The following is a 24,726-nucleotide window of genomic DNA, read 5'->3' as shown; positions in this document are numbered from 1 at the left end:
ATTTCATACAATAAATATATACAAAAGTAACATAACATACTCCCATCACGTTTATCTGACTTATTAAAAACATTAATAATAACCAGGATATGTACTAACATGACCAGGTGCATAGCTACTACTTCGATATCTTCTTAACAGAGGACCATCAGCATAACTGTTACTAAAACTGTTATGTGAACCTGACACTGATGAATAACCAACTGGTGAACTGCTAGGATACGAGCTCATATAACTCGGTTTGCTCTTATAACCTCCGACGATTTTACTAACATACGAAGGTCCACCAAGATAAGTTTGACTACTATAACCACCTGGCCTACCATCTTTAATCAGAGTCAGTTTCCCACTACCTTTGCCATAGTTGCCAAACAAATAATCAGCATCTTGTTCCTTAGAAAGGTAATTTAAGCCTGCACTAGATGCGTAGTCACCTAAGTATTTATTGTACTTGTTAATTTTACCGGAACCATAAACACCAATGCTTCCTCGAACATTGCTGAAGGGCGTATTTCCAGAGTTGGATAAAAACATAGAAGTGTAATCACGACCCATGTTTCCGTGATTCCCTCGCACGTAACGAGTTTCGGGTTGAAGTGAATATGCGTCGCTCATGAACTTATTGCTTCCTCCTACACCTCCGCCATATAGAGTGTCTTTGGGCTTTCCGTACGAATAATCATTATTAGGGCTATTGAATGGATTAGAGGCTTCTCTGTTTAAACTATGGTCAGCACCATCCATAAATGCTGCATTGTGTGACATGTGACTTCTAAGAGAATCACCGGAGTACTCTCCTCTGAAAGAACTCTCTGTACCTAACTCTGGGTAGCTTCCTGTGCTAGAAGCACCGGGTAAGTTATCAGAAAATCTCGTGTAGGAGGGATTCTTGTGCTTGTTGGCAGTAAACTGATTAAAATCAGATCCCACTTGATCGCTGCCCTGGTTGTAAGCGTCGAAGGTAGAGTCCCCATTACTGCTACCACTCGAATAACTATCGTAATTGGATTGAGCAGCGTTATTTACGAAGTAAGGACTCGAGGCGAAATTGTCACGACTACCACCGGAATAACTCGAGAAGCTAGTACTGTGAGAACTGGGTGAAAATCCGCTGTAAGAGCTGCTCCTTAAACTTTCTTCAAGATTTTCTTGGCTCTTGCTGTTAGTCAGCGAGTGTCCATTGCTTCCTCCACCGTAAAAGTCTATATTTTCTCTGTGACCTTCTTTACCAGGCATGTAGGCACCATTAATGATATTGCTATTGTACTCAAATCCATTGCTATCCCCATTAATGGAGTAACCTGCACAAATTGATTATACAAAATAAAAAATAAATAAACAAAGATTTAATTTATGATAATTTGGAAAAAGAATAACACGATAGATGTCATGAGAACTCGGTAGGAAGCAGAATACATAAATTAATTTATTAAATATTTATATCTTAATAATGCAAATATAATTCCACTATTATTTGTTAATAATTTTTCGATAAGCTGAACGACATAAGAAGATAGTAAATCTTTTTTAACGAATGCAATTTCCTAATTTGTACAGAATCAGACAATTTATTTTCGTTACGTTTCTTAAAGGAGAAACGTAATTGGTACACATACTATTAACCGCCGTCGGTGGTTCCGCACGAGCCAACAGGATGCAGCCAAGGATTACTATAATCTAAAAGTGGAACAGTTTCACCATAAATTAATAATTATCTGAAAACGGCCAATAATTTTCCTATTTAACCACTAGACACTAACAAACATTCTTAATAATAAATAATTAAGGATAACTATGCAACTGTTCCGAAACAGTTACTATAAAGTTTCTACTATGAAGGTTCAATAGAAGTAAAAAAAACAACGTTATTTGAGAAGAAGAAAGCAACTATATGCAAATATATGGATATATCATTTGGTCAAACTCATATTCAAATGTCACGATTTCACAAAAAAATTGTTTTACAATTTATTCGGTACTCACGGGCGAAATGATATTCGCCATGACAAAGGATAAGTTCCAAAAACGTCTCAACTATTTAAACAAGTGACCGAGTCTCTTAGACAAATTGAAACTACACACATACTGACACGCGAATCGACTCCTTACCGTTTTATACTCCTAGGAATCCCTCCTTACTCACAAAAAGGTAAAAGCGATCTTGATGTGCACATACTGATAGGACATTGGTTGGTATCCGACCATACAGAGCAGGGAGAAAGAGTCAACCTGATTTAACTCTTCACTTTTACGGGGAAAGCAATGGGTCAGTCTGCGTGCAACTGACTATTCACTGAACTATGAAGAGCATGACCTACCTAGTGTAATTAGACTTTTTAATAGTTATAGAAAAGTGTCCCTTTCCCCGAACTCCGGGTTGGCTACTCAGAACGTAACAGTGGCTTTGTTTCTTACGTCCATGTATAGGGTGTCTTATTACGATAAGCGTTGAGATCTGTAAATCATAAGATACAAAATAAGATAGTTCTGTGAAATTTATATTGTTAAAAATTATCGTAAACTAATGCTTGTTGTAAAAAAATGTTATAATGATTATTATTGTTAACTATTCTTTTTATACTATAATTTAATATAATACAGAATTCTTATGACATTTTATTTTGAAGAAATAAATTTTCTGTAGAGTAAGAAAGAAATAGAAATTTACTAAAAAATATAAATACCTAATATGTTAGTCACACAAAAAGTGTAATTTAATCAAAGTATCTTCACTTGCAATATAAGTTATTTATAGAATCTATATTGTATTTTAATGCATTGTTAGTTACTATTAATAAATAGTCGAAGTTCCCATGTGAGACTGTAGTCTTCATGTCTTTAGGATCCATTAGCTCAACCGAGAGACTCCGCTGTAGCCAGGATTGCGAGCTTTCGTAAAAACGTTGTCCCGATTTCTATGCATTACCATTGCCAAGGTTAACAGATATTTGTTACGGTGGGTGGATAACTTTCCTCTGGCGAGAAAGGAAGCCGCGTTACGTCTTCCTTCACATTGCGAATACCATCATTTCCATCAATGATTATTACTCATTATATATCCAATTATCATGTAAATTTTATTCTCTAACTTTTTCTCGTGAAAATTCATATTAAATGTCATTAACATAAGTATAAGTAAAATATTTTAGTATTGGCAAAATGTTATCAAAAAATTTGAAAAATTTGATGAAATTACAAGATTTAGATTAAGTATTTAGCATTATTATCATATTTTTTAACCCTTAAACCTCTTTTATATCTTTTATGTTCAATGTGATATGTATAATGTAATATTCATAGTTCGACATGAATAATCATTGTTTAATAAGTAGCATATGAAATAACATTTAGTAAACATAAATAAAATTAAATAACCGTTATATAAGGTTATGGTTACAGTAGCAGTTACGTTGTTTATGTCAAGATCAAACTAGAAGAGGATCCACTTGAAATCCGACATGCATCTGTTTCGAGTTTAAAGCTAGTCATAGAAAATACACAGGAATATTTTTTCAGGGATCGAAATTCGTAAACATCGGCAAGACCGCTTTGGTCGATTTACATCTTGCATAAAATGCACAAGCTTCTTGAATACCGATTAGCTTTCGTACGAAAGAAAGTTTCACGAAGCTCCCTTCAAAGGATATAACAGACTTCACGATAATTCCAAATTAATACAGTTTTAGTTGGACAATATCATCATAATACATAAACAGGTAACCTCCATATTAATCTTCAGTGTAGAAATGGGAGGTTAAACTGTGGACACAAGAAAGAATGCATGAAATGTATATGTTTAATTAATTATAAAAATGTAAAGTTGTATAAATATTAAAACTGAAGATAACTAAAACAAGTCCCGTTAAAGGAAGAGTCATATAGATCATTTTAATCCTACCCTAGTAGGAGATTGACCTCTCACTACATTGATTATTATGCAAACACACTTCAACAAATAGACTTTCACCAGTACGTGAATTATCTGCATTAATTTGCAACATTATAAAATAGTACTTGACAGTAAGTGTTCAAAATAATTAAAACGTAATTTTGTGCAATTTACGAACAATAGAATCATTCTTAAGATGGTCGAAATAAATATGTAGGCATATTTTGTTCTCTTTAATTATAATATGTTATGTAATATATACGTATATGTCATAATTTGATATATTCGCGCTTGTATCGAACATCATAAGTAATATCCATCTCCGGATGTTTTGGAAAAGTATTCCAACGTTTCACCACTATTATAACTGGTTCCTAAAATCTGATGACGCACTGATGTTGATGAAGAGAAATGTGCACTTTTAATAAATTATGTTTTATAGTATATAACTGTGGTTGAATGAGAATTATTTCATTCTAGGATTAGAATGGCTGCCATATTTAGGTCAGAAAGTTCAATTAAAATTTATTGAAATTTGTCGTTTCAGAGTTTTTAACTTGGAATACTAGAAAAAAAAATGTGGCAAAATTCAAGATCATGACTCAAAAGTTATGAGACAGCGTATGTAGATCGCAATGGAACGATCACACGCTGTGTTCTGGCACGAAAACCGGAATAATACTGCTACATCCTTGTCATTATCTTCTGCAGTGCTTTCTACTTTCCGTACACGTGTGTGCAAGGCTATTCATTTGAAACGTACATCGACCATGTGCATCCATCAGCTGAATTCTAATACGTTAATAATAATGACCTAGAATATTTGTTGGCTGCTTTCATTCATAAAGCATAAATAACAAATTACTCATATTATTATAAAATACATTGTTTATATTATTGCAGAGAATAAATATAACATTTTATTCGCTCACCCTTTGTTACGATCTATATTTTAAATGGATACGGTGATTATGGAAACATCGTAGAAAGAAAGTAGAAGTTGTAGGTTATCTTAACCTTTCAAAATAGTGGCAACTTTGTTATTAACATTTGACTTATTTCTCTGAAATTAAATTAGTATAGTAACAAATAAGCGCCCTCATAACACAGTTCTCTATTTTTTTCGAAAACTACATTTCTACATCAAAGTATAAATTGTTCTTTTCCAAGAGACCATTAAATGACCGTGAAATGGTAAAAGTCGTACATGCGTAACAACGCACAACATTAGTACAACGGAAAGAAAGTAAAATGAAAATGGAAAGTGGACGGTAAACTAATTCTAGGCGGACGCTTGTTTGATGTCGTTGCAGATGGAATGTAAACACTTTTATGAACCGTACGAAAGATGCATGTGTCATATAGTATGCTCATTAACGTATCATTAAACAGTAAGTTTGAAATTAATGTCCAGAAAAATTGAAATTAAATGGAATGTAAAAAGAGTCACTTACTAATTGTGAAAATAAAATTCAAACAAAAAGAATACAATATATTTGATAAACAAGGAATAATAAGGTACGAACAGGTATGTGCACTTTCAAATCCAGAAAGATTTCTGGTGCGAAAGTAGCAAAGGTATGTGGTAATACCGGTTGTAGACCTAAGCTTGCACATCTTCGTGTACTTGGCGTATCCTGAATATAATGACGAGTTACTATATTATAGCAATTAATCGTTTTACCGTATGATTTTGTGGTAACGAGAAGAAATCGATCATGATAAAAGTTACGTTTTCTCGTTTTCCCGCTATCAAAATTGAATATGTGCCAATAAAGTTGTATACGCCGCGCATGCGTATAGCATCCTGGAAAAGCGCCAATTAAAGAAAAGTTCGATCCCACACGGTATCTTACTTGTGTTAACGAATTTGATTGAATGAGAATGTGACAATTGTAATTTTTGCGATGAGATCATATAGAGAACATAACCAAAACCATCAATTGGGAAAACAAAATTTGATTATATATTTTCACCTAACAATTGTTAAGTACAATCATTTCATCGAACGATAACATAACACTATTTTGGGATCAAAACAACAATCATGTCTTTTAGTGAGTATATTAGACAAAATTATAAATGTCAATACGTAAATTTTATACAATGCGTATTTTAATCATAAAAGGTTTAATTATAATAAGTTAAACAATAATTGTGTTAATAATATTTTTATATAATTATAATAATAATTAATAACAAGAATTCTGTTGATAAGATTATGTTTCTTTTGATGTTATGAAAAGTCATCAGATAAAATATTTTACATACATTGTAATGCATTTTTATTAAGAAATTGTTCTTTTTCTAGTTAAGATTATTACACCTGATAGCTTAGAATATCGTTACTTTCCAATCACAAAATCTCGTCTAAGATTGAGTATACAAGCTGCTCATGATGCAAGAATTTCTTTACGTACACATTTGGGTGGAGATTCAAATGTATACGAAGTACGTTTATATTTTGCAATAAACAAATGTTAATTTTAACAACTCTTGCATATAACATTATTATAACTGTATTATACTTTATATTCATAGATTATTATTGGAGGATGGGAAAACACAATGTCAGTAATAAAAAGAAATAATCAAGAACAAGATATAGCAGAAGCTGAAACAAGAAATATATTAGGTGCTCAACAAATGTGCAATATTTATATTCAGTAAGAAATTAAATCTTTATAAAAGTTTAACTTTAATTGTATCCAAAACAAACTAAAATGTAATATTTTTAGATGGTTTTGTGATGGGACACTAAATGTTGGTCATCAAAATGGTGAAGTCTTTTTATCCTATAAAGATAGAAATCCATTTGTCATAAATTACATAGGGGTGAGCACTGTCTGGGGCGCAACTGGTGAATTTTTAATAGAAGGTAATTGCAACAATTTATTAAATGATATTTTATGTTAATAAACATGTCTCTTCTATACATTTTTTTTTTTAGAATCACCATGTACATCCACAGTTATTCGACAACAGTTGATAGATACATCTCATTTTTGGATTGATTATAACGAATCATATGGTCTTCCACAAAATGCTGTAATGGCTTCAGAAGATGGTTTGTATATAGGCCGTACTCATTACAGAGATTCACTTGTACCCGGAGGTATTAGAAATAATGTATGTACAATCACATGGGGTGGAACTTCTCATGATATGAAAGATTTCCAAGTATTATGCGGTGAAGAAGTAAATTGGGTAAAATCATGGGAGGGCAGTGTTCCTTTATATGCGCTCCCTGCCGGTGAATCCGAAGACGGTTATGCACTTTTCATAGGTAGAGTTTTACATGAAGGTGTATATCATGTAGGAAAGATACAACCAAATCATCAAATATGTTATATACCCATAGATGGGTTCGAAGAACCATACATAGATTATGAAACATTGGTTGTTTATGATTATTATGTCGCGGAATGTATTGGTAGATAAAATATTTTCTTATTGAATAATATTTATTTTTCATATAAAATACAAAATATTTTTTATATCATAAATATTTATATCATTACATCTAATATATTATAAATAACAAATAAATTTTAAAGAAATTATAAATATCAGTCATGTCTTGACATTTACTTCATGAAAATCTAATTTTGTATTTATACCTATTTGTACATACTTCATGCAGAAATATATAGCGGATTCTTATTTTATTGTAAGCTTCCATTAAATTATTTTAATAAACAATCGTTTTACAAATAAAAATGTGTTACCATCTAAAAAAGATTATACATCTAATATTGTTTTATTAATAGAATAAGTATGTAATGTATTATTGTAATATAATAAATGATATTTAATAAAACATTTTATTTATAAATTTTAAATAATGATTATAACTAACATTAAAATTTAAATAAATATACTTTTATAAAGAAATTACAATGCTTTTTAAAATATTGAATATTTAAATTTTAATTATAAAGTTTTTTTCTCTCAAACAATTTTAAAGATAAATATATTTATAATCCATATCATATAGCTGGTACGGGTTATATTCGTTCAAATAATAATAATATTAATAATATTTAATATATATTGTGTGAAATAAGATAGAAGTTACCAAAGAATTGAACATAGAAGTACATTGGTAGACAATGGTTATTTTAGAATTAATAATTACTATTATATTTCGATTTATAAATAAAAATTAATTATGTAAAACATGTATTGTGATAATAAATAATTGAAAATAATTTTTTTTTTACATGAGCACAGATTTTGACAAATTTATTTGAAATTTGGTAAAACTTGAAAAATGAGGTTAAGGTAATTGTTCACTATAATATACATTTAATAATGTAAATTTAATAGAACAACATACTAACGCTACGTCTTAATTTTTGTATATAATCCAATTAAAAAATGCTTAAATATAAAAGAAATTGAAGTGATTTGAACTAAAAGCAACAATATAATTACTCATTAGTAGTCAACTTACAAGTTGTTAGATCATACAACTTGAAAATCATGAGAAAGTAACTTTCAAAAAATTTCGATGTACTCTAGTTTCTTTAGTAAGTGTAAAAAGGTATTTTTTATAACGAGTAATATCATAAATATTTATCAGCAGATAATATAAATAATCTTTCTTCTATATCAAAACAAAGTTATTATAATTAATATATAGTTATTTTTAAATTTTGCTGTAATTAAATATTTCTGTCCATAAAAAGTTACTATGTGCAATAATTTCCACATTTTTTAATTTTAATTGTTTATCTAAATTTGAATTTTATCTAAAGTTATTTAGTAATTATTTCCCAATATAATTAAAAAATTTTAAATAAACATAATTTAAAAAGGTATATATGTACGTATGCTAGTAGGAACATTTGTTGTCATAACATAACATAAGTGGTAACTTCGCCATCTATTTGCGTCATATTTATAATGTTTTGGTCTCAAAATTTACATTGAGTATTCAATCTATACCTTTCTTAAATCGTAATATTAGTTTTTGTATTGCTTTATAAGAAAATAAAATAGAGTGCTTGAATAGTTCTGGAATGTTATTGATGCGCATTAATCGTATTGCGATTAATGATATTACTTTGTGTTAAATAACAGTTAGTGTGCTGAAATTAATCGAAGATGTTCAATCAAAGCGGAGGATTACAAAGTGGTACGTCGTCTACGGCGAATCCAATGCAGGATTTTGAGGTTGTCTCACCTCCTGATGACTCTATCTCCAGTCTTGCGTTTAGTCCTGCATCTATTCCACAAAATTTTCTTGTTGCTGGTTCATGGGATTGCAATGTTCGTTGCTGGGAAGTCGAACAATCCGGTAAAACAGTACCTAAATCGATGCAATCTATGGCAGCTCCAGTTCTCGATGTTTGTTGGAGCGATGTAAATTTATATAGTTTTTTATTCTAGTAAAATTTTCGAAATGGCCTTATTTGAATTAATTAATTTTGAATGTATTTTTTTTTCTTTTTAACAGGATGGAACAAAAGTATTTATGGCATCTTGCGATAAAACCGCGAAATGTTGGGATTTAGCTTCAAATCAAAGTATTCAAGTTGCGGCACACGATGCGCCTATTAAAACTTGTCATTGGATTAAAGCAAGCACATATTCATGTCTTATGACTGGTTCTTGGGATAAGACATTAAGAGTAAATTTTTGTTTATATCACTGTTAACTTTTTATTGTATAACATCTGTGTTAATAATTAAATACTTTATAGTTTTGGGATCTACGAAGTCCTAAGCCAGCAATGACTATCAACTTAATTGAAAGATGTTATTGTGCAGATGTTGTAAGTATATATAATATTTACTTTTTATTATATTTATAATAGCAATTGTTAAAAAATTATAAGTAATACTTAATTTCTATAGGACTATCCAATGGCAGTAGTAGGGACTGCAGCACGTGGACTGATAGTTTATCAATTGGAAGGCAGTCCTAGAGAGTATAAAACAGTTGAACTAAGCCTAAAATACCAATATCGATGTGTAGCAATTTTTAGAGATAAGAAAAAAGTTCCCACTGGTTTTGCAATTGGCAGTACAGAAGGTCGTGTAGCAATACATCATCTAAATTTAAGTTCAAAAGAAAACTTTACTTTCAAATGCCACAGAACAAATGGAACTCCTAATGGATACCAAGATATTTATGCAGTCAGTATATATTCAGTCATATTATAATTTGTTAATATTCATTTTAATAAACTATATATGAAGTTTGTAATGATTAGGTAAATGACATCGCATTTCATCCAGTTCATGGTACTGTTGCAACTGTTGGAGGTGATGGCACTTTTGGATTTTGGGACAAGGATGCAAGAACTAAATTAAAATCTTCAGATGCTATGGAACAACCAATTATACGCTGTTGCTTTAATCACAATGGACAAATATTTGCATATGCAGTATCATATGATTGGTCAAAAGTAGATATTAATATTTTTTTTATAATTAACGTTTTACATGTTTACATTAATATGTTGCTTCAAACATAAAATGATATTTATTTTATTTCAGGGTCATGAGTATTATAATCCCGCTAAGAAGAATTCCATATTTCTTAGACCATGCTTTGAAGAACTAAAACCTAAAGCGTCGCCGTAAAACCAGAGGAACATCATATAATCAGACTAAAAAGTTTCTGAATTCTGTGATGTGTTTATAGGTTTTATAATTACAGAATATACTGTTTACATTAATAAATTATAGCTTTCTTATCCTTTTTTTTTTTTTTTTTAGTAATACAAGTTTTCTGATGTTACTTCACTATAATACATTGTAAATAGCTTCAATATACAATACAATTATAGTTTACATTTTTCATCATCTATGTATTTGACTATTTTTCACACAAGCTCATTGTACAAAGATGTATATACATGCAAGAAGAGTCTTGTTCTTTTTTCACGAGTGTAGAAATGTAAAAAAATAATTCCGATAAAAATTCATACAATATCTTGAAACTGACTCGGAAAGTAAACTATGTTTTTATTTAGTGCTTCTTAAAATAAATATCGGTCCAATTTGATTCTTTAAATAAATATCAGTATTATTAATTTAGACAAATTTTTGAAATTGAAAATTATATAAAATAAATATTGTTAACTTTCAAATTCACTTTCTAATAATCTATTGACGTTCATAATAATTACGAAAAGTAAGAATGAAGTTTATATTTCTGTATATTATTTTCTACTTTATAAAGGAAAAAAATTATTCTAAAACAGAAAAGATCTTTTTCAAATGGATTGAATTTTCCAAATCACTTAATTCTCGATCAACGTGACTCTTACAGTAACTTTTATACTTTATATATGTATAATTACGTGATTTAACTTTTATTAGAATGCTATGCTATCAAGGTGTCTTCGTGTAATTTAAAAAAAAGAGACGCAATCGTTTTATAAGAAATACAACATTTAGTTTATTTTGCGAATTCCTAAGCAATAACTCCCTAACAATATCGTGAAAAAGAGTCCGGTGGATCTATGCTTTCTCAACGTATATTGTCCTATTCGATGTGTTTACAAAAATTAACATCTGTTCGATTGCGAGAGTCTCATTACACGTTTCTCCAGAGAAGAAGCGTTTGGAGATTGAAATTGATAAAGGAAGTTCAAGGATATTCAAAGATTGGAGAGCTGGGCGAATTGGACGTGATTTTGCGCTATATCCAGAGGAAAAAGAAAAGAAAAAGGAAAAAAACGTTACATGACTTCCTTTTTAACATCACATTTCTCAAATGATTAATATTAAAACGATATTAATTAATGATTATTACTATCGATTAAGAATTAGATAATATAATTATTAATACTAATAGTGTACAACCATACGTTATTTTTTTTGCGGGTGTTAAGGATATAACATCGTGAAATGTTTTTCTCATATTTAGGCTCGTGTCTAATCGGTTTCTTGAATAATATTACTCTCTGTTTCACATTCGCTCATTTTACATACACACCCATTCGCGCTCTTACATACAGCCCATTTCTTCTTCCTTCTCTTTCTTTTCTCGCGTATAAGTTCATGTATTCTAAGTTCCTGGCAGTTTTCTTCCACGCATAATATAAGGAAATAAACACGTACTCGGAATACAGGCACACTTCTTCATCACTTCTCCATTTGCCTTCTCGTCATGGCAACAATTCGTTTCTGTTTTCTTCCCTACCCCACATCTGAATTTGTTCAAGAGTAGAGCGGCTTCAAAGTTGCAATTATATTGCATTTATTTCAGCCCGCTGCATTCTCTCTTTCCTTTCAACGATGAATTACATTGAATCTTATCCTTTATCTCTTAACTGTTAAGATCCTTAACTAAAATGTCCGATTTTTTAAGTCTTCCTTCCATCAGGAATTATCATTAAGCTCTGCATCTCCCTCAGTTTTTTTTAAAGATCGTTCAACAAAATAAACTCTAGCGACGAATCATCGGTAATTACATCGTTAATTTTACGTATATACATACGCCTTTAGTTTTAATATGTATATAGCGGAGTAAAAATTTATATACTAAGTCTTGAGCGAAGATCAACTGATACTTTTACAATTGTTTTATCAATGTTTTAATTATTTTTCCTTTGTTGTTCATTTGGTTATGTTTTATTTTTTCATTTCTATTTTGTCTTCGCTCTTCGATTTTCATGCAAAATCACGCAAAATTTGCTCAACTTTGCAGAAATTTAGGCGAAACCAAATCCTTCGCTGCATTCATGGATCGCTTTTAATAAATTCGTGCGAAGCTTATCATACGTTTCGTAAACGGGTAGATCTAGTTGATTGAAACTAAAAACGAATTTTATAAGTTGAATTTAAAATTGAGAGAACTTAAAAAAAAAAATAAAATAAGAAAAATATTTGTGAATTTACCATGTATGTGCTGACGGAAGCCTATCTGTTGATCTATCCTCACGATGAATCTGGAACTTTTGTATACCATTCATTCCTTCTAAAGCAGCAAAACCTTGTAACGGCACTTTCGAAGTTCCGGTGACAAACTGCAAGAATTTAGCTCTATCTGCTTGATCGAAACCTCGTAGTGCACGCCAAAACCATTGAATCTGAATTTTAAATGAAAACATTTGTTGTTGATTAATCAATTTTCAAGTTAAAAATATTTTTTAATAAAATGACACTTTATCATGTACTTACTTGTAGAGAATTTGCATTATATTTATGATATTCAGTATTAGCTTTAAGATCCTCAATATCTACATTAGGTAATCCACTAATTAACAATTCAAGTTCTTGTTCATTGAATATAGAGATCAATTGTTTCGGAATAATATCGTAAAAACCTTCTAGGAACGCATTCAATCTATAAGCAAATAAAATGTATTATAAGTTTTACAAATATATAAAAATCTAAGATATTACAGTTAATATTTATTTCACTTACTGTTTACGAATTGCTCCAGTCATTTTCATTTGACACACGAGCCGAATATACTCTAATTTGGTTTCTTCAGTAACAACGATGTTACGCCCATTTGGTATTAAATCACGTACATCATTTACACCGAATTCGTTTACCTAGCAATGTTGATTAAAAAATTACACATAATATATAGCGAAAAAAGTAAAGAATATCATATAGGTAAATGAAAACTAGACTTTACCTCTGTGGAAAAGGTTAATTCATATCCAAGATCAGCGATATTGTGTTCTGTGAGGTACACAAGTCCTTTGTAAAAACTGTAATCCTCGCTTTCCATATCAGTATGTTTCACTAATATTCCCAAAATATGTTTGTAAAAACTACGCGTGAAATAACACTCCAGTAGTTTGTTATCATAAATTGCTTTAGCTGTAATAATAGTCATTAATATTAGTTATTCCTGTTTTATGCGTACATTATTAAAAATATAAAAAAATGACTCACCAATAACTCGTCCAACAAATTTATAGTAACATAAGTGATTAGGATTACAGTGCGAAGAAGAGTTTATCATGTATGTAACTCGATCGCCAGGACTTACAGTGAACAAAGCATACATAGGATTGAAAATTTCCCTGGAAATAATAACATACCATTCCCTAAGCAATCCTCCAGCATCTTGTCCTTCTTCACCTAAAATAGAATATAACGAAATAAACTTTATACCACAGAATTTTATTATTTTTGTAATGATTATCGTACACTACTTACCTTCAAAGACTATGTAAAAGCGATTCTTCCATTCGTCAGCATTACGCCGGTGAAGCTCTCGGAATGAGTCTTCAAATACATTATTTCTGCGAACATGCACTGCTAATTCTTCTCTACGAATACCTTCATCCATTCGTTCTAATTCCGTTCGGAAATATCGTCTTTTTACGTCAAAATCAAGAACCCTCGTGTGGTCAACTAACACGGAAAATGGTCCATCTGCTAAATGCGTAGTTGTTTGACGGAGAATTTGATTTAAAACGGTTCTGTGAGTTTCTGCAACAAAACGCGAAAAATCATAAGTTTCTAGCGTATAAAAGAAAAAATTATAGTAATATCATAATAATGTACCGGCAAATTTAAGGAACTTGAGTTGGTCCGGTGGTAATGTCTTCTGTGGTGGAGGTTGTATGTCCCAGGAAGTATTAATAGCAGCTTCCGATTGGGACGTACCTTCGTTATCTGAGTATATAGGTGAAACAGGTGTTAAGTCAGGAACTACCTCACGATTTTCTGTGTTTGTATTTAGATGACGATAGCGAGAAGTACTCGATGATGAATGTACTAGGAAAAATGCTTCTACCGCAGGCTGTAAAATATATTACATGTGTGTACAATAAATTGTTTAAAAGAATATAGACGAAAATATGGAAACTATTGATAATTTACCTGCAACACTAAAACTGCATGTTGGTCTGGGGTATATTCCAACTCCAACAAACAAGCACTAAGTGTTTCCCATAAATGATCGAGTACTAAACTTTCACTTAATAATGGAAGTTTGTCTTCACCTGCAAATTATATATGTTATTTACTAAATACAAAAACTGACTTTCATTTGTAAATATATGAAGTGTAAAATCACCTGATTCTGAAACCTGGTTAGTATTTCCAGTATCTACAGAACTTTCGGAATTTTGATTAGCTAAAAGGAATATTAAAAATAAATTTGATATTTATTTTCTTCCTTTTACATCAAATTTTTACAATATCAATATTTCAATAATAAAATTACGGTCATCAAACTTACATGTTTTCTTATTGTTCACTAAACGTACAGCTTCCCTTATTTGTACAATCACTTTAAGTATTCTTAAGAAAAATGCCTGACTAGAAGTTTTGCTAACAAGAGCAGCCATCGATGGTAACTGAAGATCGCTGCCAGCTTTGACTTTACTCGGTGCAGTAATAACTACACTTTCGTTGGTAAACCTGCAACAAATTATCACGGCATTAAAACATATATCAATATAAATTTGTAACTCAAAACACTCACACATACCTATCTAAAAGGACCCAACGAGAACCACCAGTACTAGTCGAAGGTTGCTCTTCGACAGAATTTCGTCTGAGTTCTCGATTCAAAACTTTCATCTCCATCAATAAATCTTTGATGTGATCACAAACAACGTTAGCTAATTCCATGGCGCCTTCTAATAGTAGTTTTAATATCTATGAAAAATATTTAAGTAAATTAATAATAATGTACTTTTAAAAGAATATATTATAATTTGTATATTACTATCAATGAAATGTACATATAAATAAATTAAATTTAATGAAAACATTACCAATTGCCTACTAGGGTCAGGACAATTAGACAAATTAAATAACAAAGCTGTTGCATCTTCCAATCCTTCTTCAGAACAACTTTTGCTCGTCAATACTTGTACAGCCAATTTAAGATGTTCTTCTGGCGCAGCAATGCTTTGTTCTTTATTCACATCTGTTCTTTTGTTTTTGTTTCCTTCTTGTCTACGATACGGATTAACTTCCATAAATCCGACCGAAATTATAGACAGCAATTTTAACACTTTGTCTGTTAATTGGCTGCTGCGTTTAATGACTGACCAATTCAGCATAGAAATCAATTGACCGAACGCGGAGGACTCAAAAGTGGTTACATTATGCTCTGAATCGTTTCCTAAGTTTGAGTTTGAATGCGATCGAGCAACTGATTTTCCTTTTTTTGAGGCACAGGAATCGAGTTTCAACAGCATATCCCAAAAATCTGGTTGATCGCTCTTTCCTGGTTTTGATGTGGATTTACCTTTCGAACCAGTTTCCTCTTTATTACTCGAATCCTTCTCTTTGTTACTTTCTTTTTCGTCTGATTCTTTAGATTTAATTGGCACAAAGTAACCAGGGAAACCTTTAGCCAGAGATATTAATAACTCTAATGTATGTCTGAAAAAAGATATGAGCATTGCATTTTAAAAATCATGTATGTATTTTATATAAATAATCATTACAGAATGTAATTACTGTAGGAGCTCACCTGCATACTGTAGGTGCTGCTTGCGGATGAATGGCGATACTATTGCCTTGTCTTTCTGACTTTTTGCCACCATGTCTGACGATATGGAAAACGTTTGCTCTGCATCCAAGTGCAGCATCAATACTAATGTTTAACCATGACTGCGCATTGCTTCTTTGGTCAAAAATTTTCGGAGCACTAAAAATAGTTTGAAATTAAAAAATGTGATATTCGTATATATGACTACTTATAAAATCACATTTGTTTAAAAAGATAAAGAAGTCCTACCAATAATCATGATGCATCATAGGTACTAAGCTTTTCCTTCTAAATTTTCCGCCAAAGTCCATGGCTATATCTTTATTTTCATCATTACTTCTTTCCATGATACTTAATAAGGCTCTAACTACCCATTCCCTTGTACTACCGTGATAGCAAAGATTCCTGATAACTCTATGAAGCTTTAACGTATTAATTTTTGGTTCATCAACAAACAGTAATACCAATACGCAAGCCATCGACTCATGATCTAATAATTGTCTGCCTCGGAGTCGTAAACCGGCTCCATGATGTGTTATACTAGGATCACCATGTGTCCATGGTTGCCATCCTCTTTGCGCTACTGTATGAATTGCATAACGTGTACCGCCGCCTCTACCTAATATATTTTAACATTCAATTAGTTTTCTGACTAAATTTTTCAAATATAGATAAAGGTATTAATATTTGATATTATTTACCTCTACCAGAGCTTCGTAATATACTAGATAAGGCGGCATTTCCTTGACTAACATGATTAAGAAATCGATCTTGCATTATGTGTCGATTTCGAGCTTCCCATTCCCTTCGAAGATTTTGAGCTTCTTGAGCTAGATCTGGTGGAAGTACAGATATTTGCGACTCTTCCATATCAGTTAAAATCTGTAAACATGCGAGAAAAGAGGGCGTTATTGAATATTTTAGTAGAAATGAATTTAACATATTCTAATATTCTATGAATAAAAATTATTATATTTACTAACCGCTTGTCGTAGAGCAGGTTGTAAGTTTTGGAAGAATGCAGCTGCATCAACTGGATCTTCTGGATTAGCACTTGCAGCTGCATGTCGTTGTTGTTCCAAGCGTTGTTGCGCGAGAACTTCCTCTTGAATCGCTGGAGGTAATGCGGCTAAAAATTCCGGATTGACTTCGACTGGACCTGTTAATTCCTCAACTACAGTTGCCTGTGCTCGTTGTCGAATTCGTTGAAGCCTAAGAAAATTTCGAGTGAAATTTTTCAATGATAAACATGTCTAAATTTCTTTTACTATATAAATACAGTATGATAGGTACCTAAGTTGTTCGGCAATAACTTCATCACGCATATCTTCCGGTAATGCAGCTAAGAAAGAAGGATCTACACCATCTGGTAATTGTTGTTCTTGAGGTTGTTGATTTTGTTGTTGTCGTTGTTGCGACTGCTCCTGTGATTGTTGTGGTTCTTGTTGTTGTTGTGGAGGTGTCTGTTGTTGCTGTTGTTGTTGCTGTTCTGGTATTTCTGGATTTACATTTTCTGATGCAGAAGTAGTAGGTCCTTGATTGAGGATATTCGCACTACATCATAAAAATAATGTATTAAATTTTTTGAGAAATGTCTTTTAATTTTAATATAAAATAAAAATACTTACTTTCGTTCAACATTTGATTGTCTGCTATCCATAAGGATTCTTATCCACTGCGACGAATCAATGTCTCTCAGTAAGTCTTCATTAGGCTCCTGACTGAAATCGACAACTATGGATGTGTTAGGTCGATTAGGTGTCTCATTAGTATTAGATCCTTCAACGATACGATCAGATTGTCCTGTAATTTAATTAATGTAATATAATTTGTTATTAAAAAATTCTTGTATTAAATAAAGAAATGAATAATGACATAAGAAATAAATTTGAAATAAATGAAATTACTTAATCTGCTTGCTTCAGACGCGCAGGGTCCGAGTACGGAATCCACTATACTTTCAGCAAGTTCCAAAGTTGGATTTCGATTGCTTATTCGAGGATCTCTGGGTTCGGTCGGTTGTTCTTCTGGTGGTGGTGGGGGAGGTCGTTCTTCATCTTCTTGAATTGTTGTATCCATTTCACCAGTAACATCTGAAAGTTGACATACAAAATTGAGATTTCAATTTTTTAATCTTATTGTAAATTTTGGCTAGTTATAAATATATAAAAATTGTACCAATTATATCTTCATCAAGCGTTCGTTCTAGTCGAGTTGTTCCCACACAAGTTTCAAATCTAGGAACGAAATTATTTGTATCTTCTCTTTGTGATGTTGATGCAGTTGATATTTGTTCATCCAATGATATTATAGTGGAAGAACCAGCTAAAAAAATATTTATTAGAAATAAATATATAGGTGCTTGTAACACATTTATTTGTAAAAACACAACTAAAAGCTTAGTTTTTATCAGCATACATTCTGTATTATTTAAATGATCCTTCACATCTTTGTTATCTTTCTCAGCTTTTTTCTCAGAAGCATACTGCATTTTACGTCTCTCTCGTCGTTCTCCTAATTCTGCGTTTCTACGTTTCTCCAATCCCGGAATTAATTTACGTACAACACCTTTAACATAACAATTATTTTATTTTATCAAACATAATTTTTTAAGATAAATATTTAAAATACCAACACATAAATATTGATGACTTACCAACACAACAATCTGTCTGAGAATCTCCATCTAATAATTTGCTTTCTTCGATCCACCAATGTAAAGCAGTGGGAGTATTACTCATTGTAGTTGCAAGATTAGATCCAAAGAGATAGCCAGATTGATCCTAAAATACATTTTATAAATAAAAAAACATGTAAAATAAATTAGCAACATTAACAAAAATCACAATCTACGAACCACAAAATCTATTTGTTCTTCTTCTTGATTTGTCACTATTCCAACACCATTGTCCATTAAAACAACACGTGTATCTCTAAAACTGGAAGCTAAAACCTGACTGGCAGATAATGGAATTCCTTGTGCAGCTGGGCCTAAAAGTCTACGATTACAAATATAGTATTATTTTTAGTTTCGCAAGTTCAATAATTTTACACACATGTTTCCATCTTATTTTTGTATAAAATTTATCTTGTTAATATAAGCAATTCGAATTAATTCACCTTTGTAATATTACTGGTGGATTCGGATTTCGTGCATTTTGTAATTGAAGATATTGATACCTTCGAGGTCGTACAGCTCTCTGACTTCTTGTACTAGGAACATCCAAGCCACTTTGTGGTATTAGTAACGAGTGGGAATTAATACCTGTAAAAAAATAATAAAATTCAATGTTTTCATATATCGATCAAAAATATTTACATTGATCATATAAGGAATATGTTATAATTGCACTTATATACTTACCACTACTTTCAGAGAGAGAAGGAGGATTTTCGAATATACCCAAAGGAAGAGGGAAAGTTGTGCTCCAAGGAAGACTAGATCGTGGCGTGACTGCAGTTGAAGAATTCACGTTGTCTTGATTATCGATATTGTGACGAATCATTACAACACCACTACCTTCACGATCCGTTGATGGAATCATTCGGAATACACCACTTTCTCCTATGTCTTCGTAAAATTCTATTCCATCTTCTTCGTAATTTGAGGATCCTCCTTCTTCTTCTTCTTCTTCTTCTTCGTTTTCTTCTCCTGATAGATAATGTTTTTATATTTACTTAATGTGACGAAATGAACATTTAAAATATATAAAATATAATAAAATTACCATCATCCTCTTCTTCTTCTTCTTCATCTTCATCATCTTGAACTTCGTCTTCATTATCATCAGATGGATTACTATCAGAGTTTGAATCAGAGCTCATCAAATCCTCCTAGAAAATATAATTATATTTTCGTAAAATAAAAGTTCAAGATTTCAAGATTTTAATGTGTTTTCATTAAAATAATATATATATATATATCGAAAAACAGAAATGAACAAAGAAATTACTCTTACCGTAGCATCTCGGGTTGGGTCGAAATCAGCTTCTCCGTCCCGTATTGCAAGACTTTCTTCATCAATGTCCATTGGCCTATGTGGTCGAGAAGATTGGTCTTCTGTCACGCCCGGTCCGTCCCTGGAAAATAGTACACTATTTGATTATAAGTACAGTAGCTTATATGCACTTAAAATTATATTAAAATATTAAAATATGTATATTTATCGAAATTATAATATTATTAAATAAACAAATATTTCACAACATTTTAAAAAAATATATAACATCATTTATGATTACCTTTCAAGAAGCTGATCCATAATATCTTCTAAAGCAGCTTCGTCCTCATGTACTTGACTTTCCGAAGTGGGCTCAAGACTTTCTGCAGTGACAGATATGTCGTGTTCTGTGTTTTCTGCATCCTCATTTGTCTCCTCGCCAACAGCATGTGTCGCTTCTGACGTCGTAGTTCCTGTTTGTTCTCCAATAGGTTCTTCCTGAACAGTTCTGCTTTTTGGCTTGGAATATTTACTATTGACAGTGCTGGGCATTGGTTGATTTATGATTCGTGAAAGTGATTCCAATGGTTTCAGAGCAGCATTAATGGTACCCACCATATTTGGACTTGAAAGGTCTAGACTGTGTGGAATTTTTGCTAAATCTGTGATTATTCCTTTTCTTAGCATGAGTCTCACAATATAGTTAACATTGTTATACTGATGCATCTTCAAGTAAGAAGTTGATGGACAACTATCAATCATTGTGGAAATTAAACCAACTAGTAATTGAAGTTGTGCATGTTTTTCAGTGCTTTCTGGAAGAGCCAGCGTTCTTGTTAAAGCTGACTTTACTTCAATCACCAATGTTGTTTGTACATCTGGCGAATGATTACATGAGGCAATAGCAGCTATCAACATTCTTGCCATACTGCTGCATTGTTTATCGCTTGAATTTTCTGGTGACATAGGTAAAAGCTTATCCAGAAGAAAAGCAAGCGCTGTGGTATATTCGGGTACCATTTCACTTTGACCTGCGCGATATACGTGATCTGCAATCGAACCCGCTACCGCACTATATGAGCGAACGCTTTCTGCGAGTATCTTTAAAATAGCAGATTTTGTTAATAAAGGTTTTTCTGCTTCTTCTGGTTCTACTTTGCTGTTGCTACTACTGTCAGGGTAAATTTTCATGGGTATTATTTGGGAAACTTGATCCTCATCATCGATAGTATCGTTTGGCGTCGTTGCATTATTTCGAAGAACATCTCGTCGAGAAGAGGAACCTCCTACACTGGAGTAGGTAGATGCCTTCTTTTCTGGACTTCTCGTTGGTGTGGATGATTTTTCGTCAGACACGGCCGGCATTGGTTTTATAAGGGCATTTAAAAGATCCTTTACAACAGATATTGAGGCTTTCTCTACTAGTGGCATCACCGGGTCGTTTCTTGGTGGAAGTGCTTTCACGATCAATCTATTATCGTCATCTTCCTTACCCAACAAACGAATATCTACTCTTAAAATGTTTTCACAAACTTCTCTGTAAACTTCTGGATTACGACAGACAGCACTATTAATCTGACGTGTCATAAATAAGATTTCTTTACAAGCTGGAGGAATATTGCCTTGAGTGCGGCTGCGAATCACTTTCTCCATAGCTAATCGAAGAGTACATGGTTCTTCTAAAGCATGTCTTATTAAAAGAGTACTCAATGTTATGCAACCAATAAAACTGCTTGCCTGCGCCATTTCTAAAAGAAGTTTTATACCACCTTCGCGAACAAATATTTCGGCGTTTTCATAATCTCTTGTAAGTCGTAAACAAACTTTCATAGCTGCATGTAAAGCATCTCTATCTACCGGAATAGCCATTAATCTCACACAAGCACGTATGATACTTGGAGCCATGCTTGGATCTAATCCTTGTAGGACTGTATTTCGTTTATCTTCTATCCGATTTTCATCCGTATCCATATTCGAGTCAGATCCAGATCCACCATCTTCAGTTCCAGTATGCAATTTAAAGCCCATTGTGATGGGTCTCCTATTAGCACTTTCCTCATTAATTTGAGTCATGGAAGAAAAGTTAATCACGTATTTTCTCCTGTTACATGTTACTCTGGTACTAGACTCACCAGCCCAGTATGCATCATTAATTAATCGATTGTTTAGAGGTGAATATAAATTCCACTTTCCTGTGCTCAAGTCGAACCATTTCCACATTCTAGTTGTTACTTTATACATCAGTTCTTTTCTTTTCGTTAGTACTGCCACTTTCTCTAAACGTTCTATCAGTAATAACAAAGGTGCAAGCCATTTCCTAGTTTTTGCAGATAATGCATCTTTATTACCCTCTTTGACAATTTTATTTTTACATGCCGTTAATGGACCCTCACTAACTACTAACAAACGGACAAGTTTATTTAAGATAGCGTACTCTTCTACAATTTGAGCACAGGGTACTCGCATTTCCTGAAATGTCCCTTCAAAGAACATTGTGTATAAATAAATACGTCCAGTAACTTTATTAGCTTCTTTGCATTCTACTAATTTTATTCCAGCATTTGGATCTTGGCTCTCGGCAACTTCAATTAGATAATCTACCAGGCTACCAATTTCTTTCATAAGTTGTCGTAACATATTATCACGCCATTCGTCCCCATTTCTTTTAGCAATAGCGACTAGCAAATCGCAGATTCTGTATACAGTATCGGGCATGAGATCTAATAAATTTAAACACTGACTTAAAGCATTATGCGTGAATTTATCTATATTCTCTGTTATGGTAGTAGTTTCGCGTGTAGTAGATTCTTCTGCGCTGAAAACTTTTCGCGTTTCCGACGTTTCGCCAAGTGACATCGCTATCGCGTGCATTATTTGATCATCATCTACCAATTCCAAATCCATTATTAAGTCTTGTCCGCTTACATCACCAGTTGGCATATCTGATCTACGTAGAGTAGCAGGATTATTTAGCAAGTAGTCAGTGGCTTGTTCAACTGACAATGTATGAAGTAAAGCTTCTATGCAATGAGCCCTGCTAAAGCCCATGTCCATTAATTGTCTGAGATGCTCTGAATTTACATCTGCTTCTGGTTCTTCTCTACGATCGGATATTGCTCCGCTTCTTCCAATTCCACTAGTGCCACTAGTGCTACCACTAATTCCTCCTTCATTATTTTCTTCTTTTTCAGCATGTTCCTGTAATGTAATTGTTTTCAATTAAATATGATATTTATTTTTATATATTTTGTAGAAATATTTAAAATATATGTACCTTAATGATTTGTTCACTTCGTAGAATATGTCGTAAAATGGATAAAATAAGTTCTGTCATGTGAACTCCATAATTCTTTAATGGTTTCTTTCCCCACATTAGCATTACTGCTTCAAAGGCTTCCTGTAATTAGTTGAAAATATAAATATGATTAATCAATGACATATATGAAACATGTTATATATATTATTTTAAACAAACCTTATGAATATCCGTGAGATATTTTATAGGATCGAACATTTTATACACCTTGTATATACCAGTACATTTTGACGATACAACATATGGTGAATCAAGAAGAGTCTTGGGGTTCACCATTTTTTCTAAGATCATTAACCAACCGTCTAAGAATTCTCCGGTACAATCAGGTAAATTCGGGTGTTCTAATCCTTCAGATAAAGGAAACTGTCCACCTCCGGATAATACCCAATGAAAAGCACTAAGAATATATACGAATTTTGTATAAATTATAACTTCTATAAATTTGTTAAAAAATTTTTATAAATTTACATACGCGAAAAATGCATTTTGTCCGCCTAGTTTGACAAATTTTTGAAGCATTAAATGGAATGGATATCCTTTTTCATCGAACAATGCAGGAGATACAAAACTCAAAGTACACATCAAAAACGTTACTTGAAGTTTGGGTACAGTTGATGGTGGTAATTTGTCCCATGATAACCCGCGAATCAATACGCAATTTAAAGCGGTTGCTACGCTTCTAGATGCTTGTGAAGGAAGGGCTGGAATTGGAGGCATTTGTTGTCCTCTGCGTTGTCTGATTGGGGATCCCATGCAAAGCTGAACAAATTTTGAAATATTAAAAACAAAAACATAATACATATAATATTTTTAAATTTAAACAATCACTATTTATATACCTTTACAAGTATGACAAAAAGTTCTGCCAATGCTCTACCCATTTTAGATGTAAGTCCAAGCAAATGCTTAGGATATGTAACTCGATGAGAATTTGGTGATATTCTCCCTGTACTAACACTTGGTTTTTCATCCACCTCCATAGGTACAGGAGGTGGATCCGTGCTTAAAGCTTCCATAGCTGTAGTCATTCCATTACTCCCCATGTCAGAAGATGCAGCACCAGACCAACCAGAACTTTCACCTTCATTCGTAGATTCAGGACGTATTAATTTGTCCATATCTTCCTTTCCAAAGTCACAGCCAGCAG

General features: G+C 32.2%; 4 protein-coding genes across 4 annotated transcripts in view; 2 read left to right on the top strand and 2 right to left on the bottom strand.

The window, feature by feature from the left end:
• Positions 1 to 72: 72 nt before the first annotated feature.
• Positions 73 to 3,190, bottom strand: LOC108552873 (uncharacterized). The gene is made up of 4 exons (XM_017907554.1): positions 2,790 to 3,190; positions 2,319 to 2,455; positions 2,110 to 2,245; positions 73 to 1,301 (listed from the first exon to the last, which is right to left on the bottom strand). Exon 4 carries the CDS (start codon positions 1,234 to 1,236, stop codon positions 73 to 75), a length of 1,164 nt encoding a protein of 387 aa, XP_017763043.1. The 5' UTR covers positions 1,237 to 1,301; positions 2,110 to 2,245; positions 2,319 to 2,455; positions 2,790 to 3,190.
• A 2,667-nt stretch (positions 3,191 to 5,857) lies between these two features.
• Positions 5,858 to 7,330, top strand: LOC108552901 (C3 and PZP-like alpha-2-macroglobulin domain-containing protein 8). The gene is made up of 5 exons (XM_017907584.1): positions 5,858 to 5,946; positions 6,201 to 6,340; positions 6,431 to 6,555; positions 6,628 to 6,767; positions 6,840 to 7,330. The coding sequence occupies exons 1-5, from the start codon at positions 5,937 to 5,939 to the stop codon at positions 7,328 to 7,330; spliced, it is 906 nt and encodes a 301-aa protein (XP_017763073.1). The 5' UTR covers positions 5,858 to 5,936.
• Positions 7,331 to 8,998: 1,668 nt separating this feature from the next.
• Positions 8,999 to 10,579, top strand: Rae1 (ribonucleic acid export 1). The gene is made up of 6 exons (XM_017907578.1): positions 8,999 to 9,256; positions 9,351 to 9,524; positions 9,597 to 9,668; positions 9,751 to 10,032; positions 10,110 to 10,304; positions 10,396 to 10,579. The coding sequence occupies exons 1-6, from the start codon at positions 8,999 to 9,001 to the stop codon at positions 10,480 to 10,482; spliced, it is 1,068 nt and encodes a 355-aa protein (XP_017763067.1). The 3' UTR covers positions 10,483 to 10,579.
• Positions 10,580 to 12,560: 1,981 nt separating this feature from the next.
• HUWE1 (HECT, UBA and WWE domain containing E3 ubiquitin protein ligase 1) overlaps positions 12,561 to 24,726 on the bottom strand; it is an 18,424-nt gene continuing 6,258 nt past the window's right edge. The window contains 33 exon segments of the mRNA XM_017907600.1: positions 12,561 to 12,663; positions 12,748 to 12,938; positions 13,030 to 13,195; positions 13,277 to 13,410; positions 13,497 to 13,684; positions 13,760 to 13,948; positions 14,027 to 14,302; positions 14,378 to 14,615; positions 14,696 to 14,808; positions 14,811 to 14,951; positions 15,057 to 15,238; positions 15,309 to 15,478; positions 15,598 to 16,213; positions 16,305 to 16,481; positions 16,572 to 16,941; positions 17,024 to 17,204; positions 17,306 to 17,534; positions 17,616 to 17,876; positions 17,951 to 18,125; positions 18,230 to 18,415; positions 18,501 to 18,647; positions 18,741 to 18,890; positions 18,979 to 19,105; positions 19,180 to 19,321; positions 19,443 to 19,587; positions 19,687 to 19,974; positions 20,051 to 20,156; positions 20,282 to 20,402; positions 20,565 to 23,461; positions 23,538 to 23,660; positions 23,739 to 23,976; positions 24,052 to 24,338; positions 24,419 to 24,726. Of these exon segments, the coding sequence (XP_017763089.1) occupies positions 12,561 to 12,663; positions 12,748 to 12,938; positions 13,030 to 13,195; positions 13,277 to 13,410; positions 13,497 to 13,684; positions 13,760 to 13,948; positions 14,027 to 14,302; positions 14,378 to 14,615; positions 14,696 to 14,808; positions 14,811 to 14,951; positions 15,057 to 15,238; positions 15,309 to 15,478; positions 15,598 to 16,213; positions 16,305 to 16,481; positions 16,572 to 16,941; positions 17,024 to 17,204; positions 17,306 to 17,534; positions 17,616 to 17,876; positions 17,951 to 18,125; positions 18,230 to 18,415; positions 18,501 to 18,647; positions 18,741 to 18,890; positions 18,979 to 19,105; positions 19,180 to 19,321; positions 19,443 to 19,587; positions 19,687 to 19,974; positions 20,051 to 20,156; positions 20,282 to 20,402; positions 20,565 to 23,461; positions 23,538 to 23,660; positions 23,739 to 23,976; positions 24,052 to 24,338; positions 24,419 to 24,726 (9,365 nt within the window).

The sequence above is a fragment of the Eufriesea mexicana genome, unplaced genomic scaffold (genome assembly GCF_001483705.2).
Source record: "Eufriesea mexicana isolate 0111107269 unplaced genomic scaffold, ASM148370v2 scaffold8420, whole genome shotgun sequence".
NCBI lineage: Eukaryota > Metazoa > Arthropoda > Insecta > Hymenoptera > Apidae > Eufriesea > Eufriesea mexicana.
The sequence above is the reverse complement of the archived record's forward strand: the minus strand, read 5'-3'. Positions and strand labels throughout refer to the sequence as shown.